General features: G+C 50.9%; 1 protein-coding gene and 1 pseudogene across 2 annotated transcripts; both read right to left on the reverse strand.

The window, feature by feature from the left end:
• Positions 1-2,493: 2,493 nt before the first annotated feature.
• Positions 2,494-22,507, reverse strand: LOC120390149 (phospholipase A2 inhibitor subunit gamma B-like). Of its 2 annotated transcripts, XM_039512492.1 has the most exons (7): positions 22,085-22,507; positions 19,923-19,969; positions 10,961-11,088; positions 10,341-10,457; positions 5,174-5,326; positions 4,638-4,778; positions 2,494-2,854 (listed from the first exon to the last, which is right to left on the reverse strand). In XM_039512492.1, exons 3-7 carry the CDS (start codon positions 11,007-11,009, stop codon positions 2,655-2,657), a joined length of 660 nt encoding a protein of 219 aa, XP_039368426.1. In that variant the 5' UTR covers positions 11,010-11,088; positions 19,923-19,969; positions 22,085-22,507; the 3' UTR covers positions 2,494-2,654. The 2 variants fall into 2 exon arrangements, with proteins under 2 accessions (XP_039368426.1, XP_039368427.1); XM_039512493.1 differs by lacking the exon at positions 19,923-19,969.
• Positions 22,508-24,765: 2,258 nt separating this feature from the next.
• Positions 24,766-27,184, reverse strand: LOC120390101 (annotated as a pseudogene).
• Between the last annotated feature and the right edge of the window lie 541 nt (positions 27,185-27,725).

Genomic DNA, 27,725 nt, shown 5'->3' on the forward strand with positions numbered 1-27,725 from the left:
GGGCAGCTTAGACTTTTGCTTTCGGTTTCCACTGGAGTCAACCTGGCTTTTCCCCACTCCCTCTGTTTTTAAAGAAAAGCTCACAGGTCTGGTTTTGCAAAGAGTTAAAGAAGAAGAGAATAAATCATTTGATGTGAATGATAAAACCTATTGTGTGGCACTCAGCCCTGTAAAACCACAATACTTCATTTGTAAAAAATACCGTGTCATCCAAAATAAGAAATCAGGTGCAAATATAAATAAAATAAAATAATAATTAACAAAGTACCAAAATGCTAAAAATAAAAGTGCTTAAGTAAGTCCAGTAAAACTAATGATTTTACCTCTTTTTAAATCTCAAGGTCAAGCATGTAATCTGCTTTTCAAGCAACAAAAGGGTAACTATTGTTTTTTTTTAAATCCTCACATAACTATTAAACTCTTGTCCCTTTTTTATAGCAGTACTCACAAGGTAATCGAAATTGCATTGTCAATTAATTCAGTACAATTAAAGGGGCAAAGGAATTAATATAAAAATGAATGAACTTTGATTGAATGATTTAAATAAAGGGTAATCAATTGTTTTGTTCCTTGTTTGTTTTCTAGCATGCATTGTTTTCATTCATTTGTCCTGTAAGTGGAGCAACGTTTGTCTTGTCCTATACATGTGTTATACGTTTGTGTGTGTTACATAATTGTTTTGCTGCTTTCTCTTGCAACAATATCATCTGTAAACTTGTCTGCCAGAAAGGTTTCACAATTACCCTTCCCTCTTCCATGGGCGAGTGAAATGGGCACTGTTATTGTCTAGCCTACCCCCTGTGTGATAATAACTTGTACTTGGCCACGGGTACTTCAGAGGAGCGATTCGAGCTGTAAATAAGCTGGTGAAGCTGCCACAAGAGGCTGATCTGAAATGTCACCCAGCCAAGGTGCATCTGCTCACTCAGTTTCCTTTTAGAAATTACCTTGTCTAGAGACAAACAGACACCAGCTCAACAGCAGGGAGACCTACATTTGCATTCACCTTTGCCTGTCCGTGTATCTGCCTTAAAATCTATTCTAGGCCTTATCGGCTACAGCAGAAATGTTATACCTGCCTCAGTCAAAGTGGTGCTGGACAGAGGAGCACACAAAAGCAGTTGCTGTTATGAAAAAAATCCTGTAACTTCTGCAGTAGTTCTGGTCCCGCCAAACCTTTCCATCAGGAGGTTACTCCAAACAAAATAGCGCTATTGCTTTTTCGTGTACGCTCGACTCAGCCCACTACGCAACGTTCAGCTGCCGTGTGTGCACTCCAGCATGCCAAGTGCGTGCCTGGGGCGGCAAGCCACGGGGGGCGCTCTGCCGGTCGCCGCAAGGGCGGCAGGCAGGTTGCCTTCGGCGGCATGCCTGTGGAGGGTCTGCTGGTCCCGCGGCTTCGACGGAACTCCCACAGGCAGGCAGCCGAATCCGTGGGACCAGGGACCTCCCGCAGGCAAGCCGCCGAGGGCAGCCTGCCTGCCGTGCTTGGGGCGGCAAAATACCTAGAGCCGCCCCTGTGTGCACTGAAACGCTTTGCTTCGTCTCATCTGCAGTTGCTTTTCCTATCTAATTCAACGGGGCTCTGTAACACCCTGGCAGAATTCCTCCCTTTCTGGAGGGAAACGAAGGAGAAAGAAGGAAATGTCCCTCCAAGAACTGAGTTTTTCATTTTCAACATCAAAAGTTTTTGATGGAAAAATCTGAGCCAGTTCCAGCTGTGGCTGTGTTTCGATGGGAGCTGGTTGCAGATGGCCTGAGACTATTTCCCAGGGTAGGAATTCAAAGCTGCACTTCCCAGACTCAGGGCACCCTTCCCAGCTCTGTTACAAAATCTCCCTCACAGACCTTGGCTGACAGTTTCCGAAGTGGCCTGTAATTGATGTTCACCTGCTCTAAGGGTGCTGCCAGTAGTAGAAGAGGCAGGAGTTGGTTGTGATGGATGTAAATAGGCTTGGAAGGATAAGATTTTCATTGGTAAACATTGATCAACGTCGATTTCACCAGACACACCCAACTGAATGAATAGATATTTGCATCAAACTCACAAAATTTTCTGATAGGCTTAGTAAGAAAAATGCTGGTTGAGAATTTATTAGAGTTTGATTTTAGGCTCTTAGTTTTGCATATTCTGTCAGATGATATTGACAATTTGTGCTTTAACAGTTAGAAAACTTTAACTTTTTGAATCTCAGCATCTTCTGTCATTACATCGTTATGGCCCTCCACTATTTCCCACAACTGTGAAAATTTAAATGGATAAAAATAGAAAAAATGCTAAAAAAAATAAAGATTTCTATTATCCATTGAAATATAAAAAGCTAAAAATTAAATTCAGCCAACCCTAGATATAAAAAGATGATTTATCGAGAATTGTCACTCCTAGCCTGTGCTGCCTGATTTCACCCCTAGGGGTCCCTCTAAAACTAAGTAGGCCCACCCACTAGAATTAAAATGTTCCCCATCCAAATAAATTTACAAATCTCCAAAGAATTTGGTCTCTGGTTTGTTTTATTCAGTGCAACAAAATAAAGGGGAAGCGAATCCGGCTGGGAGCCCAGAGCCCCTGGAAGGGGACAGTGGCTGCAGAGAGGGGTAGACATAGGCAGAAAGGGTGTTATTGAGTGTAGTGTGGCCATTGCACGGGTGGGGGATCAGGAGAGGAGCTGCATGAGAAGGAGCCCAGCGAGGGCTGGGATGAGGAGCCCAACTGGGCCCCGTGCTGTGCCCGATGCTTTGCATTTGAAAGTTAGATCCGTACTGATCCCTGCAAAGGACTCCGAAGCCTCTGTTGTATTTGCACAGAGATCCTCACTAGCGCAGCCCTTCATGGTCATCGATGTGGTTGTTCCACCTGTGTGGGAAGGAAAAGCAGGTGATGAGTGTCAGTGCCTGGCACAACAAGGGTCTCCCATTTCTGTCTGGGTCTGTGCAGCACCTGGCACCCCAGGGGATCCCAATACTCAAACATGCCCTACCACAAAGAGCTTACAGATTAAACTCTATGTGGGCAAAAGGTGGGCATGGAAGCAGAGACAAAGAAAGTGGAAGCCACTGGCCCAACATCACACAGGAGCCGGTGCTGGAAATAGGACCCAGGTGTCCTGATGTCCAGCTGATATCTTTACCCAGCAGATCGCACAGCATCCTGTCCTAGGGTAGGAGTTTGGGGCAGATGTGAGACCTGGGGGTCCAGAGGCCTGAACTGAACCATGTGCCAGCCAGGAATGGACTCTGGGAACAAGAAGTGGGAAGTGGTTTTCCCCGGGGAATCTCTAGGGTGAGGTTAATGCACGTTCCCCAGCCCTGGTTACTCCAGAAACAGCTCTGTGAAGCTACACCGGGAAGGCGGCACCTTTGTCTGCTGACCCCCGGGACATGAGACCAAGATGAAAGGTCCACGTCGTAGGAAGGAACGACTGAGCTCGTCATCAGAGCTCTGAGACTGTTATTAACTTGTAACAACAATGAAAACCCCAGTCACTGGGATTGACCCTCGCAGAGCCCAAGGCTGGAGGTGGGGTGACCTCAGGGAAAGTTTCCAGCTTACAGGTCCTTTCATTGGTTTCTATCTTTGGTTTCTCTGAAATGCTCTCTCCTTCAGCACGAAGGTGCTGGCTTAGGAGGCGCTGTGGGGTAGCTCACAGCCGTGGGCCATGACGCTGTTCAACCCCCCAGCAGAGAATGCGCAGCGCCCACGCTGGCCTGTTAGGCAGTCTGGCTTGCTGGGGCTGTCACAGCGTTGGCAGGGCACTGTGTAGCCTTAAAGAACCCCCCTGTAGCAAGGCGGTCACCCCGCTCCAGGAAAGAAGGGGTTAAAAGCGGCCCTTAGGGAGGGCTGCGGCTGGGAGCCAACTGGAGAGGGCTTGGAGGCAGCCAATCAGGGCCAGGTTGGGCCCTATAAAAGGCTGCAGGGCCAGCAGGCAGTCAGTCTCGCTCCAGCCTTAGAGAGGGAAGGACTGGCCGTCTGCTAGCAGAAGGGGTACCTTGGACAGAGCAGTGCTGGGGAAGGGCAGGAGGAGCTGGGGAGACTCCCAGGCGGAGGCCTTGCCTCCAAGGTCTCAAGGAGGGACTAGGGCTGCAGAGGGGTAGCCAGGGGTAGGTCCAGCCCCCTTGCTGATGATGAGTGGCCATTTCAGACCGCAGTTTGCCCCTGAGGGAAGAGGCTAGATGAAGACTGGCAGCGGGTCACTGAGGTGAGGTGGGCTTAGGGAATTGGGGTTCTCCAGAGAGGGGAGGACCCCCGAGTGTGGGACAATACTGTGGGGCAGTACCCAAGAGAAGGGACACCGTGGATAGGGAGGGACGTGGGGCCGGAAGTGAAGCATGGTGGAGATTTGGAAGAAGCAGGCGACGGCAGGAGAGACACCGGCCAGTGAAGGGTTCCCCAGAGCTGGAACTGAGCTAATTCCCAGGTGTAACCAGCAGGAGGCACCGCGGCAGGGAGTCTCGCCTTGCTACACCCCTGGTCAGCAGGGTTAAAGACACAGGTGTCCCCCCAAGGGAAGTGAGTGCTGAGGAGCCAGGAGCCCAGCGTGGGAGCCCTGAGGAACCCTGGCAGGGGAACACAGGTGCAGTTTCCTTGAACTGTGAACAACAAAGGAAAAATAACCCAAAAATAAATGAATGGAAGTTACCTATGGTTGTAGTCCCAGCAATCTCAATGCATCGGGTCTCAGCTCCGGTACAATCTATGATCCCTTCATTGCACTGAGCAGAGAGGACAGCGACGCAGGCTGGGCAGCGCCGGCCGTTGGGTTTGGGGTCAGCCGGGGGCACTGGGACGAAGCGGAGCAAACGCAGTCAGCTTGAGGGACGAGCCCCAGGAGGCGTCGGGGCAGGGAGAGCAGCTGGGGGCTGCACAGCTTAGCCCTGGGCGCCCCCTGCAGGGGGAGCTGTAGCTCCGGGGACGCCGGGGGCAGCAGGGGCGGGGGAGGGGTTTGCAGCAGGGAGCCCTGGACCCTGCCCTGGGTGGGGTCAGCCGGGTTCACACCTGGTGGAAGGCTAAAGCCCCGCCCACTAAACTCCACCCACCCAGCCAGGGGCTCAGCATTATTCCATGGGGCGCCCCCTGCAGGGCAGGAGGACCAGGCTCAGGAAGTTACCGTGGGGCAGGTTCTAGGCAGCAGGAGGTGCCGGGGATGGGGGGAGAGACAGAGATGAGGAGAGGTACCGGTAACAGTGGTGGTTCTGCAGGCGTCTCCCACACAGCAGGCGATGCCCTGCTTCATTGTCACTCCATTCCCGAAATTCATAGTGAGGGGTCCAAGGTTACAACGGTCTGATGAAATACAGGCCTTGACAATGACCTGTTGCTTCATTCCCACTGCAGAGGAGAAGATGTAGATTTATTCCCCTTCCACTCCTACCCCATCAATGCCCTCTGCACGGTGATGGCCCTTTGCCATTATCCTACCTCTACCCATGGGGAAACTAAGGCATGGAAAAGGAGAAGGAAATTCGGAAGGAACTCAAATATAAAATTGCAGAGCTACTCACTGTGGTATGTAACCTATTGCTTAAACCAGCCTCTGGACCAAATGGCAGAGGGTAGCTAATGTAATGGTGATTTTTTAAAGAGGCTCTAGAACAGTAGTGCCGGAAGTAGAGGGGGTCAGAGCCCTCCCAATTTTGAAAGTGGACGGACGTGGCACATACATTTTTCACTAGGGTGCATTTTGCCTCTTTCCCCTCCTCTTCCGCCCAAGGCCCCACCCTCCGACCAGGCCAGCACCCAGGGGGAGCCCAGCCAGGGAGCCCAGTGCGGACCCTCCACCTGCCCAAAGTGCAGGGGCTCCAAGAGAAGTTCCTGGCCTTTCTCCCTGCCTCCCAGGCAGGTGAAGATGGAGGGTCCATGTCTCTGTGCCGACTCCCCACATCTGACCATGTGGGTCTTTCCTGACTCTGGCCAGGGGGAGTCCTCAAAGCCACAGCCTGGCATGGTAAGGGTCATAGGGGCAGCTGTGGGGAGCCTCCCTCTGCCTTGGTGTGGGGCCCAGGGGATGAGGACATGGGCTGAGGGCTGCTCTCAGCCCTACCTCACTCTGGGTGGGGGTGGAAGGCTCCCCAGCTCTGCTCCAGATTCTGGCTTGTCTGGAAGCAGGGCAGGGCCTCTAAGGGAAAAGGGGGGTGGGCCCTTGCGGGGGAGGGGTTGGGGTGGGACCTCAGGGGGCAGGGCCTCAGGAGGCAGGAGCCCCAGGGCCTCCCACTTTTGGGAGGGCTCTGGTGCCCTTGCTCCAGAGGCAATCCAGGCAATACAAGCCGGTAAGTCTGATTTCAGTACCAGGAAAATTGGATGAAACTATAGTAAAGAACAGAATCATCTGAAAAATAGATGAGTACAATATGTTGGGGAAGAGTCAACATGGCTTTTGTAAAGGAAAATCACACCTCACCAGTCTATTAGAATTCTTTGATGGGGTTGTGACACGACACCCCTTGTTCATCATGGGGCACAATTATGACATAATTATGATGCAATTTGTACAAGATGAGTCATATTAGGAGTCATTGGAAAAGTTATGATTTGCTGTATGTGATTATCCTATTTTTGGGCATGTATCATTTTGTATCTGAAGTTATGAATATTGACTATGTACCTGTATTTCATATGTGCTTACTCTGTGTAACCCCCACTGTTAACCTTTCAAATGCAACAATGGAGAAGCTTGACAGTGCTGATGGCCCATCAGTAAAGACAATGAACTATGTAAGAGCTTAGCCTTCCTGTAAATGTTTCAGCAAGCCTGTAAATAATGGCTGCCATGACTCAGCAAGGGCATGTGACCAGATCACATGACACTGAACTCTATTTTGTGTACCTGTATTTTCCAGCAAACTGAGCTGGGAATGGAATTTGAAACAAAGGGTTCCTGACATATATTAAAGCTATATGAGGTGGGGTGTGAAATCCCACCTTATATAGCTTTGAATCCCACCTTATAGAGCTTTGAATGAAGAGGGAAAAACAATAACAGAAAATGTGGAAATGGCAGAGGTGCTTAATGATGTCTTTCTTTCAGTTTTCACCAAGAAGGTTGGTGGCAATGGGACGTCTAACATAGGGAATGCCAGTGAAAATGTGGTAGGTTCAGATGTTGAAATAGAGAAAGAACAAGTTAAAAATAACTTGGACAAGTTAGATGTCTTCAAGTCACCAGGGCCCGATGAAATGCATCCTAGAACACTCAAGTTGCTGACTGAGGAGATATCTGAGCCATTAGCAATTATCTTTGAAAAGTCATGGAAGACGGGAGACATTACAGAGACTAGAAGAGGGACAATATAGTGTCCACCTATAAAAAGGGAAATAAGGACAACCTGGGGAATTACAGACCAGTCAGTTTAATGGGTGTACCTGGAAAGATAATGGAGCAAATAATTAAGCAATCAGTTTGCAAACACCTAGAAGAAAATAAGGTGATAAGTAACAGCCAGAATGGATTTGTCAAGAACAAATTGTGCCAAACCAACCTGATAGCTTTCTTTGACAGGGTAACAAGCCTTGTGGATGGGGGGGAAGTGGTAGATGTGGTATATCTAGACTTTAGTAAGGCTTTTGATACAGTCTTGAATGACCTTCTCCATGCTGATTAGGCCTCAGCTGAGTGTTGTGTCCAGTTCTGGGCGCCACATTTCAGGAGAGATGTGGACAAATTGGAGAAGGTCCAGAGAAGAGCAACAAAAATGATCAAAAGTCTAGAAAACATGAGCTATGAGGGAAGATTGAAAAAATTGGGTTTGTTTAGTTTGGAAAAGAGAAGACTGAGAGGGGACATGATAACAGTTTTTGAGTACCCAAAGGATTGTCACAAGGAGGAGGGAGAAAAATTACTGTCCTTCACCTCTGAGGATAGGACAAGAAGCAATGGGCTTAAATTGCAGCAAGGGAGGTTTAGGTTGGACATTAGGAAAAATTTCCTAACTGTCCGGGTGGTTAAACACTGGAATAAATTGCTCAGGGAGGTTGTGGAATCTCCATCAGTGGAGGTTTTTAAGAGCAGGTTGGACAAACACCTGTCACGGATGGTCTAGATGATGCTGGTCCTGCCATGAGTGCAGGGGACTAGACTTGATGACCTCTCGAGATTCCTTCCAGTCCTATGATTCTTTGATCATCTAGGGGGCCTCCCTTCCCACCTGAGAGAACTCCTGGAAACACCTGGGAAGCAAAGACTGAACTGGGAGAAGTGCTGGTTCCAGGCTAAAAGGATTTCTAACCCATGTCTGAGAACACGATGGACTGCTGGTATTATCAGCTAGGTGAGAAATTGCTAATTTGTGTCGAGTCTAGTATATTAGGGTAGTTTGCAGTTTTGTTCATTTGCTAGGTAATCTGCTTTGAGCTGTTTGCTGTCACTTATCACTTAAAATCCATCTTTTGTAGTTAATAAACTTGTTTTTTGCTTTATCTAAACCAGTGTTACTTTGAGTGAAGTGTCTGGAGAAAAATCTCAGCTTGGTCAACACAGGCTTGTTGCATATTCCTCTCCACATTGAGGGAGGGGTGAACCGGGTAATAAATTAATCCTATTCAGTTCAGGAGAGGACCTTCCCTCTTCTCCCATGACAGCTTATTTTGCTTGCGAGTCTTTCATGAGGGACCTTGTTGATTCCTGTGATGGGTTGTACCCCTGGAGTGCTACTTGAACTGGGGTAGGACTCAGCCCTCTGATTCACCACCCTGGGCTCCCTCTCACCCTGTGCTGTTGTGACAAGCATGTGGACAAGGGGGAGCCAGTGGCTATAGTGTACTTCAGCTTTCAGACAGCCTTTCACAAGGTCCCTCATGAAAGACTCGCAAGCAAAATAAGCTGTAATGGGAGAAGATGGAAGGTCCTCTCCTGGACTGGTAACTGGTTAAAACACAGGACGCAAAAGTCAGGAATAAATGGTCCATTTTTACAGTGGAGAGAGGTCCCACAAAGCAATTTAGTCACCTAACTTCCACCTTGGACACTAAAATCCAACGTTTCAATCCTCAAGCTCCCAGCTCAGCTGCTGCCTGACCCCGTAAATGCCTAAACTCCCTAAGTTTCTGCTGGTGGGTAACCACACAGCTGCCTAAATCCTGACACTTGGCACCTAGCTCACAGTTAGGCCTCAGCAGGACCACGCAGTAGGTGTTCCCCTGCCTATCTCAGATATGGCGTCTGATCCAGGAGGCAGCCTCTGAGAAGTGGGACGTGGTTGGGCCCCACACAAAACACAGCTGGAGGAGCTGGTATTTCTGATATCCCCCTCACCCCGTCTTATACCCAGTAGTCCAACAGAGAGCTCCCCCAGTGTATGTCAAAGTCAGGGTCTAGTTTATGTTCAAGTGTTTACAGGCTTGAGAGGGTCAGATTTTTCTTAGTACATGTTGGTAAACATTGATTTCACCAAACTCCTACAAATTGACCAAACAGTTCCATCAATGATGATTGAAATTTACAGACTGGCAAAGTAGCAAAAATGCTGCTTGAGAACATATTAGAGTTTGATTTATAACTTGTATAACTTGACACATGCTGTTGAGAGTTTTTGCTTTAACGGTTATAAAGATTTACATTTTTGCATCTCAACACCTATTGTCATTAAATAATTATTGTCTGAAACCCTCGTGCCATCATTTTCCTCAAGTGAGTAAACTAGAATGGATGAAAATGCTCAATAATAAACATGTTCAAAATGAGAAGGAAGGTAAAAATGAAATTCTCCCAAGAAGCTGAAATATTTAATATGAAATGGAACAGCAGCAAGAAGAAGGCTCGAGAGAGACTCGCTCCATAATCCAGTGGAAGGAGGAATTTGAAACTGGGTCTCCCACCTCCAGGTTGTGTGTCCCAGCTGCTGGTGTCTCAAGGAAGGGTTTACCTGCTTCAAACGCCCAACTCCTAGCGAGGGGTTCCCAGGTGTGGCTCCCAACCAGAGCTGGGCACATCTGTGCAGCCGAGACTTAGATACTGAACTCTGGGAGGAAGGGGTTTAGGCTACACCCCTCACCTCAGCGTTTCCTATTGGCTAGATGAGGTAACTGCCTGCTCAGCATGCTGGCTTTTCTGGATCCCATCCTCAGGTGCCTCCCTCTCCCTGTGCACCGGACAGGGAGCCTGGGCCTCTCACTGATGGTTCGTGGAGACCACTGAGGGTTCGGCATCGCAATACTGAGCCTAAGTCCCCTTGGGGGAGGTAGCCCACAGGGTCTGGCATAGAACCCAGGTGTCCTGGCTCCCAGTCAATCCCTGTTCAGACCCATGCACCCCACTTCCTTTCCAGTGCTGAGACAAGGAGAGGACCCAGACATCCTGGCTCCCCAGCCTGTTCCATGACCCATGTTGGTTAGGGTCCATATCACCTACCCAATGTTTGTTCAATCAGAGTGATGCCACAAGAGTCAAGCCCAGCGGAGCAGGTCTGTACGGTGCCCGAGCAGCTGGTTCCTAGTTCAGTGCAAACCTCACACTGCAGACAGGACCCTGGAGATGGAGAGAGAACATGAGCCACCTGGATTTGTCCCTCCCTTGCCTTCCCCTGGGTTTGATTGACACCAGATGGGGATCTGGCCCCGCTGACTCCAGTGCAGCTACAGCAACAGACCCCAGCTGGGGATGGGACAGAAATCCAGTTCCTAGCGTCTTGCGCTCTCGTTACTCTGATTCAAGTCTGGTTCCTTCCAGACAAACTCGCAGTGGAAGATCCTCTTTCCAAAATCTCCTTGTTCATTGGCCAGCTGGGGAATGTAACCACGTTTCCAGGGATTCCAACTCCAACCATTACCTCCCAGTTCCAGGATTGGTTCACTCATCGCCACGGGAACTTGGGACTTCCAGGCATCTCCTTGGGGGCTGTTTTCATTCAGACCTGGCCCCTGTTATTCTGCTGCTGCTTTAATAAACCATTTCATGCAACAGGCTGTGCTGGGCTTTTGTTACATGGAGGAGTTAGGAAATCAGCCCCCGTAGGAACAGACCCCACTCACCCGAAGCCAGGAGAGCAGCGAGGATGCAGGCGGCAAGAGAAGCCTCCATGGTGATGGGGAAGCAGTAGATTGGCGCTGGGGTTTATGATGCAGCCAATTCTCCAGCAGGGGGATTAATCACGAATGAGCTGAAAGAGATCAGGTGAGGGATTGGAATGCATTGGAGACAATTTTTTATTTCAGAAGGTGGAGAAAGCTGCTAGGAAAGAGGGGGCTGAGTCGCCTCCAGGATGCAGGGCTGACTGTAAAAGTTGGGACATGCAAGGTGGGGATGGCAGAGGTGCCTGTACCTGGGCCACAAGGTGGGGAGCAGCTGCCTAAAGCCAGAGCCATGACAAAGAGGGAGGAACGGGTTGAGAATTTGGAAGTGGAAGGCAGCTTGGGTGAAGGTGATCATGAAATGGTCGAGTTCATGATTTTAGGGAACGGTAGGAGGGAGAACAGCACAATAAAGACAATGGATTTCAAGGAGGCGACTTTAGCAAACTCAGGGAGCTGGTAGGTCAGATCCCATGGGAAGCAAGTCTAAGGGGAAAAGCAATAGAAGACAGTTGGCAGTTTTTCAAAGAGACGTTATTAATGAAGCGATGGGATTAAATGGCAGCAAGGGAGGTTTAGGTTGGACATTAGGAAAAACTTCCTAACTATCAGGGTGGTTAAGCACTGGAATAGATTCCCTAAGGAGGTGGTGGAATCTCCATCACTGGAGATTTTTAAGAGCAGGTTGGACAAACACCTGTCAGGGATGGTCTAGACCAGGGGTGGGCAACCTGTGGCTCCGGAGCCACATGCGGCTCTTCAGAAGTTAATACGCGGCTCCTTGTCTAGGCACCGACTTCGGGGCTGGAGCTACAGGCGCCAACTTTCCAATTTTTTTTTTAATGTGACTGGGGGTGCTCACTGCTCAACCCCTGGCTCTGCCACAGGCCCTGCCCCACTCCACCCCTTCCCGCCCCCTCCCCTGAGCCTGCCCTGCCCTCGCTTCTCCCTCCCCCCCAGAGCCTCCTGCATGCTGCGAAACAGCTGATTGGGAGGTGTGGGGAGGTAGGGGGAGGCGATGATCAGTGGGGCTGTGGGTAGGCGGGAGGCGCTGGGAGCGGGGTGAGGGAAGAGCTGATAGGGGCTGCTGACGTATTACAGTGGCTCTTTGGCAATGTACAGTAGTTAAATTCTGGCTCCTTCTCAGGCTTAGGTTGGCCACCCCTGGTCTAGATGATACTTAGTCCTGCCATGAGGGCAGGGGACTGGACTAGACGACCTCTCGAGATCCCTTCCAGTCCTATGATTCTATGATTCTATGCACGAGCTGCTTGACATGGTGGGTGGAACCTCAGAGCCATTTGCCAGAGTTCTGGAGTAGCCGAATCTCTGACCCCTTCACAGCACCCACCCACAGCAGTCACAGACAAACCTCAGCTGATCCTGCTAGAAGGTTGCAGTGTAAGGTGACTCTGTTTCTGGTAATCTAGAATGATCACTCACAAGAACCACAAAGAAGAGGGAGACAAAGCAGGCTGCTCCCTATGGCAGCGAGAAACAACTCACCAGCCTTGTTCTAGGCTATTTCTTTGCAGGTCGCCTCTGGTCCCACGCTTCCCTGCAGAGTTCCCAAGACTGCCAGCAGGACCAGAAAACCCCACCCCTTAAAGTGATAGCTTGCCACTGCAAACAGTCCTCAATACACAATGTCCAGCTCCCTGCACTTTTCAGCCATGCATTATTTTTAACAGCAGAGGCATCCCAGGCCCCAGGCAAGATCAAACCCCTACCCCTCCTTCAGAGCCAAATTCTTTCAGTGCCCTCCTCCTGAAAGATCAGTGCCTGCTGCCACATAGATCAGGGCCTGCCGCCCCTGCACCTTCACTCCTGGCTCCCCACGGGGAGGAGGAATTGTACTGACCGCTCTGCCTACTGTGGTGGGGTTTCCTCGCCACACCACACAGCAGTGGTACCCCCCCACACACACACACACTCCCTCGGTATCATTCATGTTGCCTCAGATCATCAGGCTGTGGCAGCAACATCTGCCATCTCCCATCCCACCCCACCGCTGTGCACTGTGCTTTCGAGCTCCCACCTCGGGGGGTGTCACGACATTGCCAGGGCTCTGCAGCTGCCTCAGCCACACCCAGTCTCCGTTCTGTCACGAGAGGGGGGAGAGAGGGAATTCAGGAGTCCCAGTCAGGAGTCAGTCAAGATAGGAGAGGAGTCAGAGTCACCTCTCTGATGCGGCAGCGGGCGGCTCTCTCACCCCACCTCCCCTCAGTCTCAGGCAGCTCTTTCCACTCACTGGGAAGAGAACTGGAGATTAACAGAGTTTCTCCTTTGATATGACCCCGCCGCACACATCAGTTATCTCGTTTGCACACTGTCTCTTGCCTTCATCAGCCTTCATATGGTGGAGGAGTGGGGCTGGGAGCCAGGACTCCTGGGTTCTATCGCTGGCTCCAGAAGAGTAAAGTTTGCCTGGGGAGAAGTCAGTGGCTAATTCTGCAAAGCAGAGAAGATGTACCAGTCTCTCGCTATTTCCTGGCTCTCTCCCCTTTTACAGAAGGGCTCACGTGTAATGTAGAAACTTAAACAGTTTTGCATGATTTTTCTGGTAGAATCTGTAAGTTCTGGTTCCCCTCGCTGGCCCTGCCCACCTTTTGGGCGTCTGTGCACACTGACAAATCTTCCTGCCGGGAAATCGAATGAGGGAAACCATCTCCCCTTGGAAGGCTTGGGGTGGTAAAGTGGGGGAGGGAGTCAGGATGCCTGGGTTCCATAGAGTGGACAGTGGGCCACAGGAGAGTAGGGTTGGGTGGGCCTTGGAAATCCAGGTTCCATAAGGACATTGCGACTAGTTCATGAGGCAGGAAGGGGGCCTGCAGGTCAGGACTCCTGGGTTCCATAGAAAAGTGAGTGGAGTCTAGTAGTTAAAACTGTCAGGATTGCTGGGTTCTCTCCCAGTTCTGGTCATAGAATCATAGGACTGGAAGGGACCTCAACAGGTCATCTAGTCCAGTCCCCTGCACTCGCGGGCGATTTATTCCAGTGCTTAACCACCCTGACAGTTGGGATGTTTTTCCTAATGTTCATCCTAAACTGCCTTTGCTGCAATTTCAACCCATTGCTTCCTGTCCTGTCCTCAGAGGTTAAGAAGAACAATTTTTCTCCCTCCTCCTTGTAACAACTTGTTATGTACTTGAAGCCTGTTCTCACGTCCCCTCTCAGTTGTCTCTTCTCCAGACTAAACAAACCCCATTTTTTTCAATCTTCCCTCCTAGCTCATGTTTTCTAGACCTTTCATCATTTTTGTTGTTCTTCTCCGGACTTTCTCCAATTTATCCCCATTGTTCCTGAAATGCGGCGCCCAGAACTGGACACAACACTCCCGCTGAGGCCATATCAGTGTGGAGTAGAATGTAAGAATTACTTCTCATGTCTTGCTGACTACACTCCTGCTCAGGGCCGGCTTTAGGCCGATTTGCCCGATTCCCCCGAATTGGGCCTCCCCTCCACCCCCCGCACTCATCTGGAGGAGACACCGAGGGAGCTTCTGGCCCAGTGGGAGACAGGAATCTCTGCGCCGGACCTCACTCACCTGAGCAGCTGCTGGGGCTTCCAGCGGTGAGTGTCTGACCCTGTGATTGCCCGGAGGGTTGTAATATTGGGTCGGTGTTGTGGTTTTCGGTGGTGTTGCTGTTTGAGGGTGAGTTGGTGCCTGCCTGTGTCTGTTTCAAAACTAACGTCGGGATCATGTAATGGAACCCAGGGAAAAAGCCCCGAGCCGGTGCTTAGTGCTGTGAACTCCAGGTGAGAGAGAGAGGGAGGTTTGGAGGAGGAAACCAAATACATCAAGAGGAGAGAATGCGAAAGGTCTGCAACACGGCAGGCTGAGACTTATCTCCCCTCCCCACAAGAGGGGAAACTGAGGCACAGAGTAATCTGATTCCCCTCTCCAAATTATTTTGCAAAGGAAGGGGACTGGGGCTCCTATCCAAACCAGTTCCTTTCCCATCAACTCTGCTTTCCCTGCTGCAAGACCGCTGTAGGGGCTGAATATTTCCATTAAACTATGGCTCCTTTGTTTGCCCTACAACAATAAATTAGACCGGCTGGGGGGGGGGGGCTATTCTCCCCCAAAGCTGTGTGGATATTAAGGTTTTTTGAGGGGGGGCATGATAATATTCCAGATCAATCAAATGCCCAGCTCAGCTTTCTAGCCATCCAGCAGCTCTAGGGCAGGGAAGGAAGGTGCTCTTGGTGCAGAGTGGTTGCAAAACAGGGGTGAATTTAGCAGGGGCGGGGGTTGGAAATCCAGCCTGATGCAGCCATACAGAATCACTGGCAGAGCTGGGAGAGGCCAGGAGTGGAAGCAGGTGGCCTGGGGGTGGGGGGACATTTGCCCTCAGTCCTGGGCTCTGGGATGGACTAGGCTGGGTGGTGGGTTCAGTCTAGTCTTCCAGCCTGTTGCTCTCACTGGGGTTTGTGGTTTTCATCTGGCTCCACCGAAAAGATCAAACAAGCCCAGTAGAAAAGGGGGGTGAGAGAGGCGGGAAAGGGTGTGTAAGGGGTTAAAGTGACCCATCAATGAAATAGTAAGACCAGTGTTTGACTGGGTTTCCCCCCAGCCACCACTCCTGCAAACACTGGGCAAGGGGCAGCCCCATTCCCCACCGAGGCTATGGTGAGGGGCAGCAGGGAAGGAAGGAAGCCATATGTGATGGCAGTCCCCTCCCCCGCCCCAGCACCCCCCTCCTCCGGCCCCCAAACTCTGTCCCAGAGCCTGCACCCACCCCTCCGCATTCCCTCCCAGAGCCTGCACCCCTCCACCCTTCCTGCACCCCACCCCGTGCCCCAGCCCGGAGCCTGCACCCAGCACCCAAACTCCGTCCCACTCAGCCTGGGCAAAGCTCTCCTCCATCTGGCTCCCAGCCCCTCTCCAAGGGTTGCAGCTGTCTGGAGGTGCTGCCTTCCTCACCTTCCTCATTCACACCTCATTCATGCAACAGGGCAACTGATTACAAAGTGGGGGGAAGATCTTATTCCACTCCTAGCAAAAAGACATTTTTCTTTTACCTTAATTATACTACCTTAGGGGCCCGCTACAACATATTACCAAGGTTCAATACAAAGTCATATAAAAGTTATACAAAAATGTATAATGCAGAGATTTATCTACAACTGCATTGATTGACTGCTATGTGCAGTAACATAGTGACCCCTGGGTCTTTGAATGAGGCTTTATACGTGGGGGGTGAGGTGAGGGGGCAAGGGGCGGGTGGGCAAAGAGGCGAGCAGTGAGCCAGGAGGAGTTCTAGGGGCGGGCATGGGGGTTTCTGGCAGGGGAGGGAGAAGGTGAAAGGAGGCGAGTGGTGGGTGGGGGACTGACTAGGAGGGATGCAGCAAGCCAGCGGGAGGCTAGGGGGTGAAGAGGGGTGTGATGGTGGGGCTGAGCAGGGAGGGGGCAGGTCTATTTTACTGCTATGATCTGGTCATGCCATGTGTGCCGTTTCTTCCCGCAACCCCCCCCACCAACCTTGTTTTGGCGGGGCGGAGTTGAGGAAAGATGGTTTGTTTCCACGGGGCCGGGCAGCGCTGGGGCTGAAGGAGGGGGCAATTTTATATTAATAAGGAAATATTTTATAAATTTTAATAAAATAAACATTAGTGAAGAAAATCAGTTGTACAACTATCAAAACAAATTATTTTCCTGATATGAAAGTGCAAATCAGCTAATGAATATATGACGCAATGTCTGTAATATAGAATTTTGTTATTATTTATATAGACTTGGAAAGTAAATAATACATGGAAGAAATGAAAGGGGTTTTTTTTAAGTGTTTTTTTGTGTTAGTCATCCCTGCTGGGGCCCCATCGAAACTGTTTGAATTGGGCCCCGCACTTCCTAAAGCCGGCCCTGCTCCTGCTGCGAATACAGCCCAGAATGACGTTTGCTTTTTTTGTAACAGCGTTACACTGTTGACTCATGCTTAGCTTGTGATCCACTATGACCCCCCAATCCCTTTCTGCAGCACTCCTTCCTAGGCAGCCATTTCCCATTCTGTGCACGTGCAACTGATTGTTCCTTCCTGAGTGGAGTGCTTTGCATTTGTCCTAATTGAATGTCATCCTATTGACTTCAGACCACTTATCCAGTTTGTTCAGATCATTTTGAATCTAAAGCAGGGGTGTCCAAACTGCGGCCCACGGGTCAGTTTTTATTGGCCCGCAGCAAATTCTGAAAATATAATTGAATATGGCCCGCACATGGCGCTTGAGCTCAACTCTGTTGCACTTCTCAGTTTCAACACTAGATGGAGCCAGTCACAGAAAAGGTGCTTCTCCACTAAACAAAATTAAGCAAAGAAAAATAGTTACCACGAGTCACCAGAAATGGCAGCACCGAAGAAACGCAAGATAGCAAGTGAGTGTAGAACAGGGGTGGGAAAACTATGGCCTGCAGGCCACATCCGACCCGCGGGACCGTCCTGCTGAGACCCCGAGCTTCTAGCCCGAGACGCCGCTCGGCCCTCCCACACTGTTCCCTCGCCCACAGCCTCAGCTCGCTCGCCGCTCCACTGCCGGAGCCGGCACAAGGCTCTGCTGTGAGCTCCTTGGGCAGTGCAGCTGCAGAGCCCAGCCTGACCCAGTGCTCTGAGCTGCGCGGTGGCGGTGGTGGCATGTCCCGGCCCAGCCGGGTGGCGCGGCTGTAACACTGCCAGCCACTGGTGCTCCAGGCAGCACGGTAAGGAGGCAGGGAGCAGGGTGGGTTGGATAGAGGCAGGAGAGTCCGGGGTGGTGGTCAGGGGCGGGGTGGATAGGGGTTGGGGGAACAGGGGTTGAATGGGGGCAGGGGTCCCGGGGATAGTCAGGAAGGAGGGGGTTGGGTGGAGTGGCAGGGTGCAGTGAGGGGCAGGGGTTCGGGGGGCAGTCGGGGACAGGGAGAAGGGGTGTGGATGGGGCAGGGGTCCCGGGAGGGCCGTCAGGAATGAGAGGAGGGGTTGGATGGGGCGGCAGGGGCCCAGGGGCAGTCAGGGGACAGGGAGCAGGTGTGTGTGGATGGGGCAGGGGTCCCAGAGGGACCATCAGGGAATGGGGCAGTTGGATGGGGCAGGAGTCCTGGCCGGGGGGGTGGTGGTAGATAGGAGGTGGGGGCTGGGCCATGACCCCCTCCCCTAACCGGCCCTCCATACAATTTATGAAACCCGATGCGGCCCTCAGGCCAAAAAGTTTGCCCGCCCCTGATCTAAAGCATTTGCAAACCTTCCCAGATGGGTATCATCCACAAACTTTATAAGTGTGCTCTCTATGCCATTATCTAAATCACTAATGAAGATATTGAATGGAACCAGACCCAATCCCGGTGGGACTCCACTCATTATGCCCTTCCAGCATGACTGTGAACCACTGATAAGTGTTCTCTAGGAACAATTTTGCAATCAGTTATGCACCCACCTCATAGTATACCAGGGCTGGAAGGGACTGCAGGAGGTCATCTAGTCCAACCCCCAGACAGATTTTTACCCCAGTTCCCTAAATGGCCCCCTCAAGGATTGAATTTACATCCCCGGGTTCAGCAGGCCAATGCTCAAACCACTGAGCTATCCCTCCTCCCTAATAAGAAGCTCCATCTAGGTTGTATTTCCCTAGTTTGTTTATGAGACGGTCATGCGAGACAGTAACAAAAGCCTTACTAAAGTCAAGATATACCATATCTGCGGCTTCCCCCATCCACAAGGCTTGTTACCCTGTCAAAGAAAGCTATCAGGTTGGTTTGACATGATTTGTTCTTGACAAATCCAGGCTGACTGTTATTTATCACTTTATTATCTTCTAGGTGTTTGCAAACTGATTGCTTAATTATTATTTTAATAATTTTAATAATTAATTATTATTAATTAATATTATTATTATCTTACCGGGTACAGAAGTTAAGCTGACTGGTCTGTAATTGCCTGGGTTGTTCCTATTTCCCTTTTTATATATAGGCACTATATGTGCTCTTTTCCAGTCTTCTGGAATCGCCCCTGTTTTCCGTGACTTTTCAAAGATAATCGCTAATGCCTCAGATATCTCCTCAGTCAGTTCGAGTGTTCTAGGATGCATTTCATCAGGCCCTGGTGGTTTGAAGACATCTAACTTGTCTAAGTAATTTTTAACTTGTTCTTTTCCTATTTTAGCCTCCTCATTTTCCTACCTCATTTTCACTGACATTCACTACGTTAGACGTCCAATTGCCACCAACCTTCTTGGTGAAAACTAAAACAAAGACGTCATTAAGCACCTCTGCCATTTCCACATTTTCTGTTATTGTTTTTCCCCCTCTTGGAGTAATGGCCCTATCCTGTCCTTGGGCTAACTCTTGCTTCTAATGCATCTGTAGAATGTTTTCTTGTTACCCTTTATGTCTCTAGCTAGTTTGATCTCGTTTTGTGCCTTGGCCTGTCTAATTGTGTTCCTACAGACGAGTGTTAGTTGTTTATATTCATCCTTTGTAATTTGACCGAGTTCCCACTTTTTGCAGGACTCTTTTTTTGAGTTTTAGATCATTGTAGTCTCCTGGTTAAGCCAGGGTGGTCTCTTGCCAGACTTCCTGTCTTCTCTACGCAGTGCTCTTGTGCCTTTAATAATGTCTCTGAAAAACTGCCAACGGTCTTCAATTGCTTTTCCCCTTAGATTTGCTTCCCATGGGATCTGTCCTACCAACTACCTGAGTTTGCTAAAGTCACCTTCTTGAAATCCATTGTCTTTATTGTGCTGTTCTCCCTCCTACCGTTCCCTAGAATCATGAACTCCACCATTTCATGATCACATTCACCCAAGTTGTCTTCCACTTTCAAATTCTCAACCACTTCTTCCCTATTTCTCAAAATCAAATCTAGACCAGCCTCCCCCCCCAGTAGCTTTCTCCTTGTTCTGAAATATTTTTTTTCACCAGGTCTACAGGTTAGGGCACCAACAGACTTTTACTTACCGAACAGTCAGAGTGAAGTTTGCCCGGGGTGAAGTCGATGGCTAATTCTGCAAAGCAGAGATGTGTCAGTCTCTCGCTGTTTCCTGTCTCTGTTTCTTTCTCTCCTTTTATATATAAGTGGGGGAATGGTCCCACTATTGTGGGGAACTTTCCTGGCTTCTGTGCTACCCCGGTGAAATGGGCTAGCGAAAGGATCTGAGTCCTCGCTCCCACTTCCTTTACCCAGAGGCCTCCCTGCCCTTGAGGACTCCCCTTCCACTCTCCTGTCTGGCAGAGTTCTTGTAGCCCCAACAAGACTGAGACCAGGATTCCTGGGGGGCTAGACCCCCAACCATGCTGTGGTCACCTAGGACAGGGGCTAAGGTGTCCCCACTCCGGGGTACCCTCTCTGCACTGGGCACCTCCCTGACCCACTGATTATTCCATACAATTTAAAGCAAATACAAGTGGTTTACTTAACAATTAATTTAAAGAAAAGAATAAGAAAAAATGGGAACGGTTACAGGGAAACACATCACCCTGCTCTGTGGCAGGGAACATCACAAACAGTGTCTCTGGGCATCAAAGCACTTTGCAGTCAGTTCCTTGTAGGTCCCAGGCCTCCGTCTCAGCCCCTGGCTGTGCTGCCGGTTAGATACTTGCAATGGTGGTGACCACACACCTCCAGGCTTTGGGTGGTGGGACCCTTCTTCCCAGCGTCAGCTCCCCGTGCGGTTAAGATCCCCCTCCCAGCCTGGCCTGCATGGACCCTTGGCTGGGGCATCTTTCTGCACTGGGCCCTTTTACCAAGGTGCCCCCTTGGCTGGCCCCAGTTGCTCACCACACCTGGCTCTGTGGCTGCAGCTCTGCTCCCAGCACAGGATCTGCTCTCCCTGGGCTGTGCCTCTGGCTCTCTGGCTGCAGCTCTGCTCCCAGCACAGGATCTGCTCTGGCTCTCTGGCTGCAGCTCTGCTCCCAGCACAGGATCTGCTCTCCCTGGGCCGTGTCTCTGGCTCTGTGGCTGCAGCTCTGCTCCCAGCACAGGAGCTGCTCTCCCTGGGCCGTGCCTCTGGCTCTCTGGATGCAGCTCTGGCCCGGCTCTGCTCTCCAGCTCAGCTTAGGCCCCTGCTTTCTCCTTAGCTCGGCCCCACTCTGTCTGACTCCGGCACATTCCTGCTCACACGGAGGACGGGACCCACCCTGGCCTTCTGTCTCCTTGATTAGCCGGCCTGCCCTGTCAATCAGGCTGACCTGGAGCATTGGCCTCTTGCCATTGTTCCTGGGGAGTGTCAGTCTCAGCGTCCTGATTTGCCATCGATCCCCCCCTTTTAGTGCTCTGAGCTAGCAACCAAAACACCCCCACTGAATGTTGGGAAGGGGGCAACAGTCCCCTTACCGATACAAGTGCTCACGTGTAAGATAGAAACTTAAATGCTTTGTCTGGTAGCATCTGTGAATTTCCATTCCCCTCGCTGGCCCTGCCCACCTTTTGGGCGTCTGTGCACACTGACAAATTCGTCTCCCTTCCTGCTGGGAAATCGAATGAGGGGAACTATCTCCCCATGGTAGCGGGTCACACCAGGAATGGGGTGGCCAGACTCCTGGGTTCTATTCCCGGCTTGCTGGACCCATGTAGATTAAGGGCAGGACTCTCCTGTCCTTGGAAGAAGCGGGGTCCATGGGAGATCTCAGCTCCCATGAAGACACGGACGTACGCGGGGAGATTTTCGAGCCAGACCAGTAGTCTGCTCCCTGATGGGGACAACATATCAGCTGTGACTGGCAGAGCAGTGCTCAGACCCAGCCCTGCCCTCTAGGCCGGGGGAGCCAGGGGGAGCCCTGCAGCTGCTCTGGCTGGCCCCAAAGGCCTGGCAGGAAGATGGGGAGCACACCAGCTTCCTCTGACCCCCATCCTGGCTCTGTGTGTAACCCACACACCATGGGGTGTGGTGATTGATTCTGCTTTACATCCTTGGCTACCAGCCCGTTGACTTTTAGCTCATGCTGAAGAGGCTCATGCACTAAGCTCCAGGGGTCCCGGGTTCCATCCCACACGCTGATGACGGGGGTCTGTCGGCGTTACATGCGCACAGGACCAGAGACCACTGGAATCAAAGCCCGGCAGCTGGCCCCTAAGGGGGGATGGGAGAATTCAGGGGGGTAGGGGGCAGGGAATCTCTTACCTTCCCCCCGGCTGGGCTGCTCTCAGGGGGGCTGATGGTCTGCGGGACGGGGCAGCAAGCCGTGGGCACACGCAGCTCACCCGTCCCTCGCCCTCAGTGTCTCAGCTGCTGTCTCGCCTTTTTGGGGCTCCTGGCTCCCCCTCTTCTGGCCAGCTCCCCTCTTCGTGTGCCTCCTTCTTCCCTTCCCTCTGCTCTGCTCTGTGGCTGGATCAAAACAACTTCCCCCGGGCCCCGCCCTGCAGTCCGGCCCTTCCCCTTCCCTGGACCAGCGCGCAGGGAAAGTGACAGCAGCGTCTGGCTGAGGAAGCCAGGCAGGGCCTCGTCCCCAGGGACCCAGCTGTGCTGGGTAACAGGGGAGGGACAGAGCAGGGCCTAGGTACACCCCATCCCCCCAGCGCATTTCCTGGTGGACACAGCTCTGCATGTTGCCATGCAGTCAGGGGGGACAGTGTGTAGTTATCACACACACACACACACACACACACACACACACACACACACACACACACACACACACACACACACACACACACACACACACACACAGTGGCAGGGCTCAGCTCCTCCTGCAGGCAGCACACACACACACACACACACACGGTGGAAAAGGGACCCTGGCAGCTCTGCTCAGCGTCCGCGGTGTTGAGGGGCTAAGGCAGGCTCGCCCCTACCTGCCCTGGCAGAGCCTGCACCCCGAGACGGAGCCCTCACCCCGCCCTGCACCCCAAATCCCTATCCCATCCCAGAGCCCCCTCCCACACCCTGAACCCCTCATCCCAGGCTCCACCCCAGAGCCCGCACCCCCAGCCCTGCGCCTGTCCCCCCTCCTGCACCCCAACCCCTGCCTCAACCCATAGCCCCCTCCCACACCCCAAACCCCTCCTCCCCAGCCCCATCCCAGAGCCCTCACCCTCCCTGCACCCCAACCCCTGCCCCAGCCCAGTGAATGTGAGTGAGGGTGAGGGAGAGCGAGCCACCGAGGGGAGGGGAATGTACTGAGTGGGGGATGAGGCCTCGGGGGAATGGGCGGGGCAGGGGCGGGGCCTCGTGGAAGAGGCAGGTCTAGGGTTTTCGGTTTTGTGAGATTAGAAAGTTTGCAGCTTGAACACAAACACACACACACACACACACACACACACACACACACACACATCATACCCAGCAGAGGGCAGCAGGGACACACACAGACACACATCATTATCATACCCAGCAGAGACACACACAGACACACACACACACACACACATCATACCCAGCAGAGGGCAGCAGGGACACACAGACACACACACACACACCATCATCATACCCAGCAGAGAGAGAGACACACACACACCTCATACCCAGCAGAAGGCAGCAGGGACACACACAGACACAGACACACACACACATCATCATCATACCCAGCAGAGAGAGACACACACACACACACATCATACCCAGCAGAGGGCAGCAGGGACACACACACACACACACACACCTCATCATCATCATACCCAGCAGAGACACACACACACACACACACACACACACACACACACACATCATACCCAGCAGAGGGCAGCAGGGACACACACAGACACAGACACACACACACATCATCATCATCATACCCAGCAGAGACACACACATCATACCCAGCAGAGGGCAGCAGGGACACACACACACACACACACAGAGCAGGGCTCATCCCACACAGCAGGGACACACACACTTTAGGGCTCTGTCTGCACTAGAAGGAAAGGTGTGATGTTGTTAACGTGTGTGAGCTCACTGGTGTTAACACCCTAACGCAGGCCAGGCCAGTTGTAGCTCTGACACGGTTCAGCTGGCTGAGATCACCCATGAGATTCCCCCATTTTAAAGCAAGGCAGCCCTTTCCCCCTAGTCCAGACAAAGCTTTGGCTTCTTTGGAAGTCACGAGGCTGCTCTCGCCATTTCCTCACTGATCCAAAAGCTCGTCACAGGACGCACCCCCTCCATGACTTTCTGCCCCCTTCTTTGGCGCCCTGGTTCAGCAAAGCATTTAAAGGCCTGCAGAACTTTAAACCCTTGAGCAGAAAAGTCACTGAAGTCTTGTGTTTAAAGTGATGCCTAAGTGTTTCGTTACAGTACTGGGGAGTAGCAGTGTTAACCTACGGGACTTCCTGTCACTGGGAATTAGCAGGGTTAACCCACAGGACCCTCTACCACTGGCTTTTTCTCTCTGACCATTGTCGTCATGATCTACATAGAGGCTTAATTCAGGTTATAAGTGAATTTATTACATGATACGACTATATCTGCATGAGCAGTAATCATAAAGAAACAAGCACACTAATTATAGATACAGCATAAATGCAGTTGCACTGGCGATAGATTGTATAGAACAGTGGTTTTCAAACCGCGGGTTGTGACCCAGTACTGGGTCGTGGAATGTAAGGCACTGGGTCGCGATGGTTCTGGTCGGTACCAGCCTGTTAAATGTCCCATCGGCAGTTAAAAGTCTAATCTCCGGCCCCACCCCAGAGCCTGCACCCCCAGCCCAGAGCACTGACCCCCTTCCACATCCCAACCTCCTGCCTCAGCCCAGATCTGCCTCCCACACCCTGAACCCCACATTCCCAGGCCCACCCTGCAGCCCTCACCCGTGCACCACAACCCTCTGCCCAAACCCTGAGCTCCTCCCACATCTCAGCCCCTCAGCCCCAGCTCCGTTGGGTCACGAGCATCAACAATGTTCTTCAACTGGGTCACCAGAAAAAAAGGTTGAAAACCACCGATATAGAATTTAGCTTCTTTAACCAACTTGTAGCAACATGCTGGATTATCCAAGGGCTCACACAGGCTGTTGGGGCCATAATATGATTAAATTGCTCCTCGGATCACCTGATGGAAAACACAGCATTGCTACAGTCGATATGTGAGTGTTGCAAACTCTTGTGATTCTTGCAATTATTGATATTTCCCTTTAAAGCTTCCTGGAGTTGTGTGATCACAGGAGAATCTCAGATATTATTTTAAAAGAGAAGAAGTTTCTGGCCCTAGTTTCTAGTGGCTGCGCAGAACAGCAGAACAAGGTGACCAGCAAACCCTCAAAACAGGAGGCAAATGAAAAAAAGCCAAACATTTTTTTAAAAATCATATGATTTTGAGAGGCCTGAATGGTGATTTTGAATGACTGCGGTGACATTACTGGGAAATGCTTGTTGCAGATCCCTCATTCATTTGTAACTCGGCTGCTAGTGCACTAATTAGCCATCGTCTTCACTTCTTCAAATCAAAGGCATTGTTTAAGGTGCACAAAGTCTGCTGTAGGCACTGCTGGACAGTTGTGCAGGCGGCGTACTAAAGAGACAGCAGCTGATGGCAAGGTTGGTTGCTACATTGATTTACATCAGTTGAGGATCTTGGTGCATTTTGTTGGTTTTCCTGTTTTAGACAAACGGTTTGGCTTCCCTAACGAGTCCAACAGAAAGCCTAGAAACCCGACTCACTGCGGGAAATTAAAGAATGAAAAGGCTGCTTCCTTTCGGCTTGATTTTTTGCATTTAGGGGTGTGGTGGCCCAATCTCCAGCTGGGGTCGGGTCTCTGATTCATGAACACGTCTGCTGCTCATTTACTCTTTTTCTTGTCTTCCTTCAAAGCGGTCTTCCGAACCCTTTCGGCATCTTCAGCCACTTCACTGAGAAAGCTGGACAGCATGAGGTAGGTGGTTAAAAAAGAGATTCCCACTGTTAACATGGGACCAAGCACTGGTAGATTTGCAGTTAATCTAGGCAAACCCTTCTCCTCCTTTAGCAGCAGTTTGATTACAACATCTCTGGTTATATCTTCTGCCCTGGGAGATATGATAACAGCCTTCAGCTCTGCTATCGGTTTCCCAGCCTGCCTGGCCAGATTAGCCAAGGATCTGTCATCTAGGCCGAAGTACTTGTAGAAGCCAATCATGGATGCTAGCAGGATGCTAATATCACAAGCAACAGAGAGCCGCGGGATAGGAATGACATTGACCAAAGTTGACGTGAGAGAGATTAGCCATATCAGCTTCTTCAGGGCAGTTTTCTTCTCCTCTATGATTTCTGCAGACAGGTTTGGCAGACTGAGCAGAAAAGCAAGTCTCTGCAGACCTTAGAGATCATCCTGCAAAGCCTTGACCTGGGCAGGAGCATCATACTTGGTGAATTCACAGCTGGAGAGAAGGAAAATCTCTGGGTTGCTCATCCCTGCCTTTTGCAGGTGTTTCCTGCAGTCCATCCTGAGTCGCTCCAGGACGCTCTCCTGACTGAACGTTCTAGGGTGATCCCTTTCTTCGTTGCGCAAGTCTTCATCCACCTTGGAGCGCACAAAATAGAACCTCTTCCCCATCTTCTCGATCTCCCGGGCCAGGGCCGCGTGGTTGCATTTGAAGCGCTCCGAAGTGATGATCACGAAGAAGTCATAGCGTTTGAAGTTCACTTGCTGCAGGTACGTGTTTGGCTGAAAATCTGGGGCGCCAATGCCGGGCAGGTCCCACAGCCTCACATTGGGATGGTTCGGATAGGGATAAACAGTCGGCTCCGTCGTCGTTTCTGTCACCCCAGTTGGGGCATGTAGCAACTTACAGATTTGCAGCCCCCACCAGCACGTGTGCTGAAAATTGCATCCTCATCTCCTCGGTGCACAAGCCTTAAACACTATTAATACAGGTTAACTTCCCTGGTGCATGGACTGTTACTCCTGGGGGAATTCTGCACTACTGTGTGTGCACAAAATTAATGAGCTGTGCATATTTTTAATATTTTGGCATAGAATCCTCCCAGGAGCAGACCATGGGGCCAATGCTTGTTGTCCTGTCCTCAGAGGCTAACAAGAACATTTTTCCTCCCTCCTCCTTCTAACAACCTTTTATGTACTTGAAAACTTATTTCATGACTGGAGTATTGATATAGAAGAGTACAGCTTACTCAGGAAGGACAGGCAGGGAAAAAAGGGAGGAGGTGTTGCCTTATATATTAAGAATGTGCACACTTGGACTGAGATGGAGATGGAAATAGGAGACAGACTCGTTGCAAGTCTCTGGGTCAGGAAAAAAAGGGTAAAAAACAACGGTGATGTCATGGCAGGGGTCTACCACAGACCATCTAACCAGGAAGAAGAGGTGGAGGAGGCTTTTTTTAAACAACTCACAAAATCATCCAAAGCACAGGACTTGGTGGTGATGGGAGACTTCAACCACCCAGACATCTGTTAGGAAAATAACACAGCCGGGCACAGATATTCCAACAAGTTCTTGGAATGTATTGGAGACATTTTTTTATTTCAGAAGATGGAGAAAGCTACTGGGGGTGGGGGCTGTTCTAGATTTGATTTTGACAAAGAGGGAGGAACAGGTTGAGAATTTGAACGTGGAAGGTGGCTTGGGTGAAAGTGATCATGAAATGGTGGAGTTCATGATTCTAAGGAACGGTAGGAAGGAGAATACACATTAAAGACAATGGATTTCAAGGAGGCGACTGTAGCAAACTCAGGGAGATGGTAGGTCAGATCCCATGGGAAGCAAGTCTAAGGGGAAAAGCAATTGAAGACTATTGGCAGTTTTTCAAAGAGACGTTATTAAGGGCACAAGAGCAAACTATCCCACTGCATAGGAAAGACAGGAAGTCTGGCAAGAGACCAGCCTGG

Source organism: Mauremys reevesii, linkage group 24, assembly GCF_016161935.1.
Source record: "Mauremys reevesii isolate NIE-2019 linkage group 24, ASM1616193v1, whole genome shotgun sequence".
In the NCBI taxonomy this organism is placed as follows: domain Eukaryota; kingdom Metazoa; phylum Chordata; order Testudines; family Geoemydidae; genus Mauremys; species Mauremys reevesii.

Excerpts from the sequence above, each read along its gene's own strand:
- LOC120390149 (XM_039512493.1), bottom strand. The coding sequence starts at position 11,009 with ATGGAGGCTTCTCTTGCCGCCTGCATCCTCGCTGCTCTCCTGGCTTCG. Across the intron at positions 10,458-10,960 it reads CGCTGCTCTCCTGGCTTCGG|GGTCCTGTCTGCAGTGTGAG; the intron begins GTGAGTGGGGTC and ends CTCCATCTCCAG. Across the intron at positions 4,779-5,173 it reads CAGAACCACCACTGTTACCG|TGCCCCCGGCTGACCCCAAA; the intron begins GTACCTCTCCTC and ends GCTTCGTCCCAG.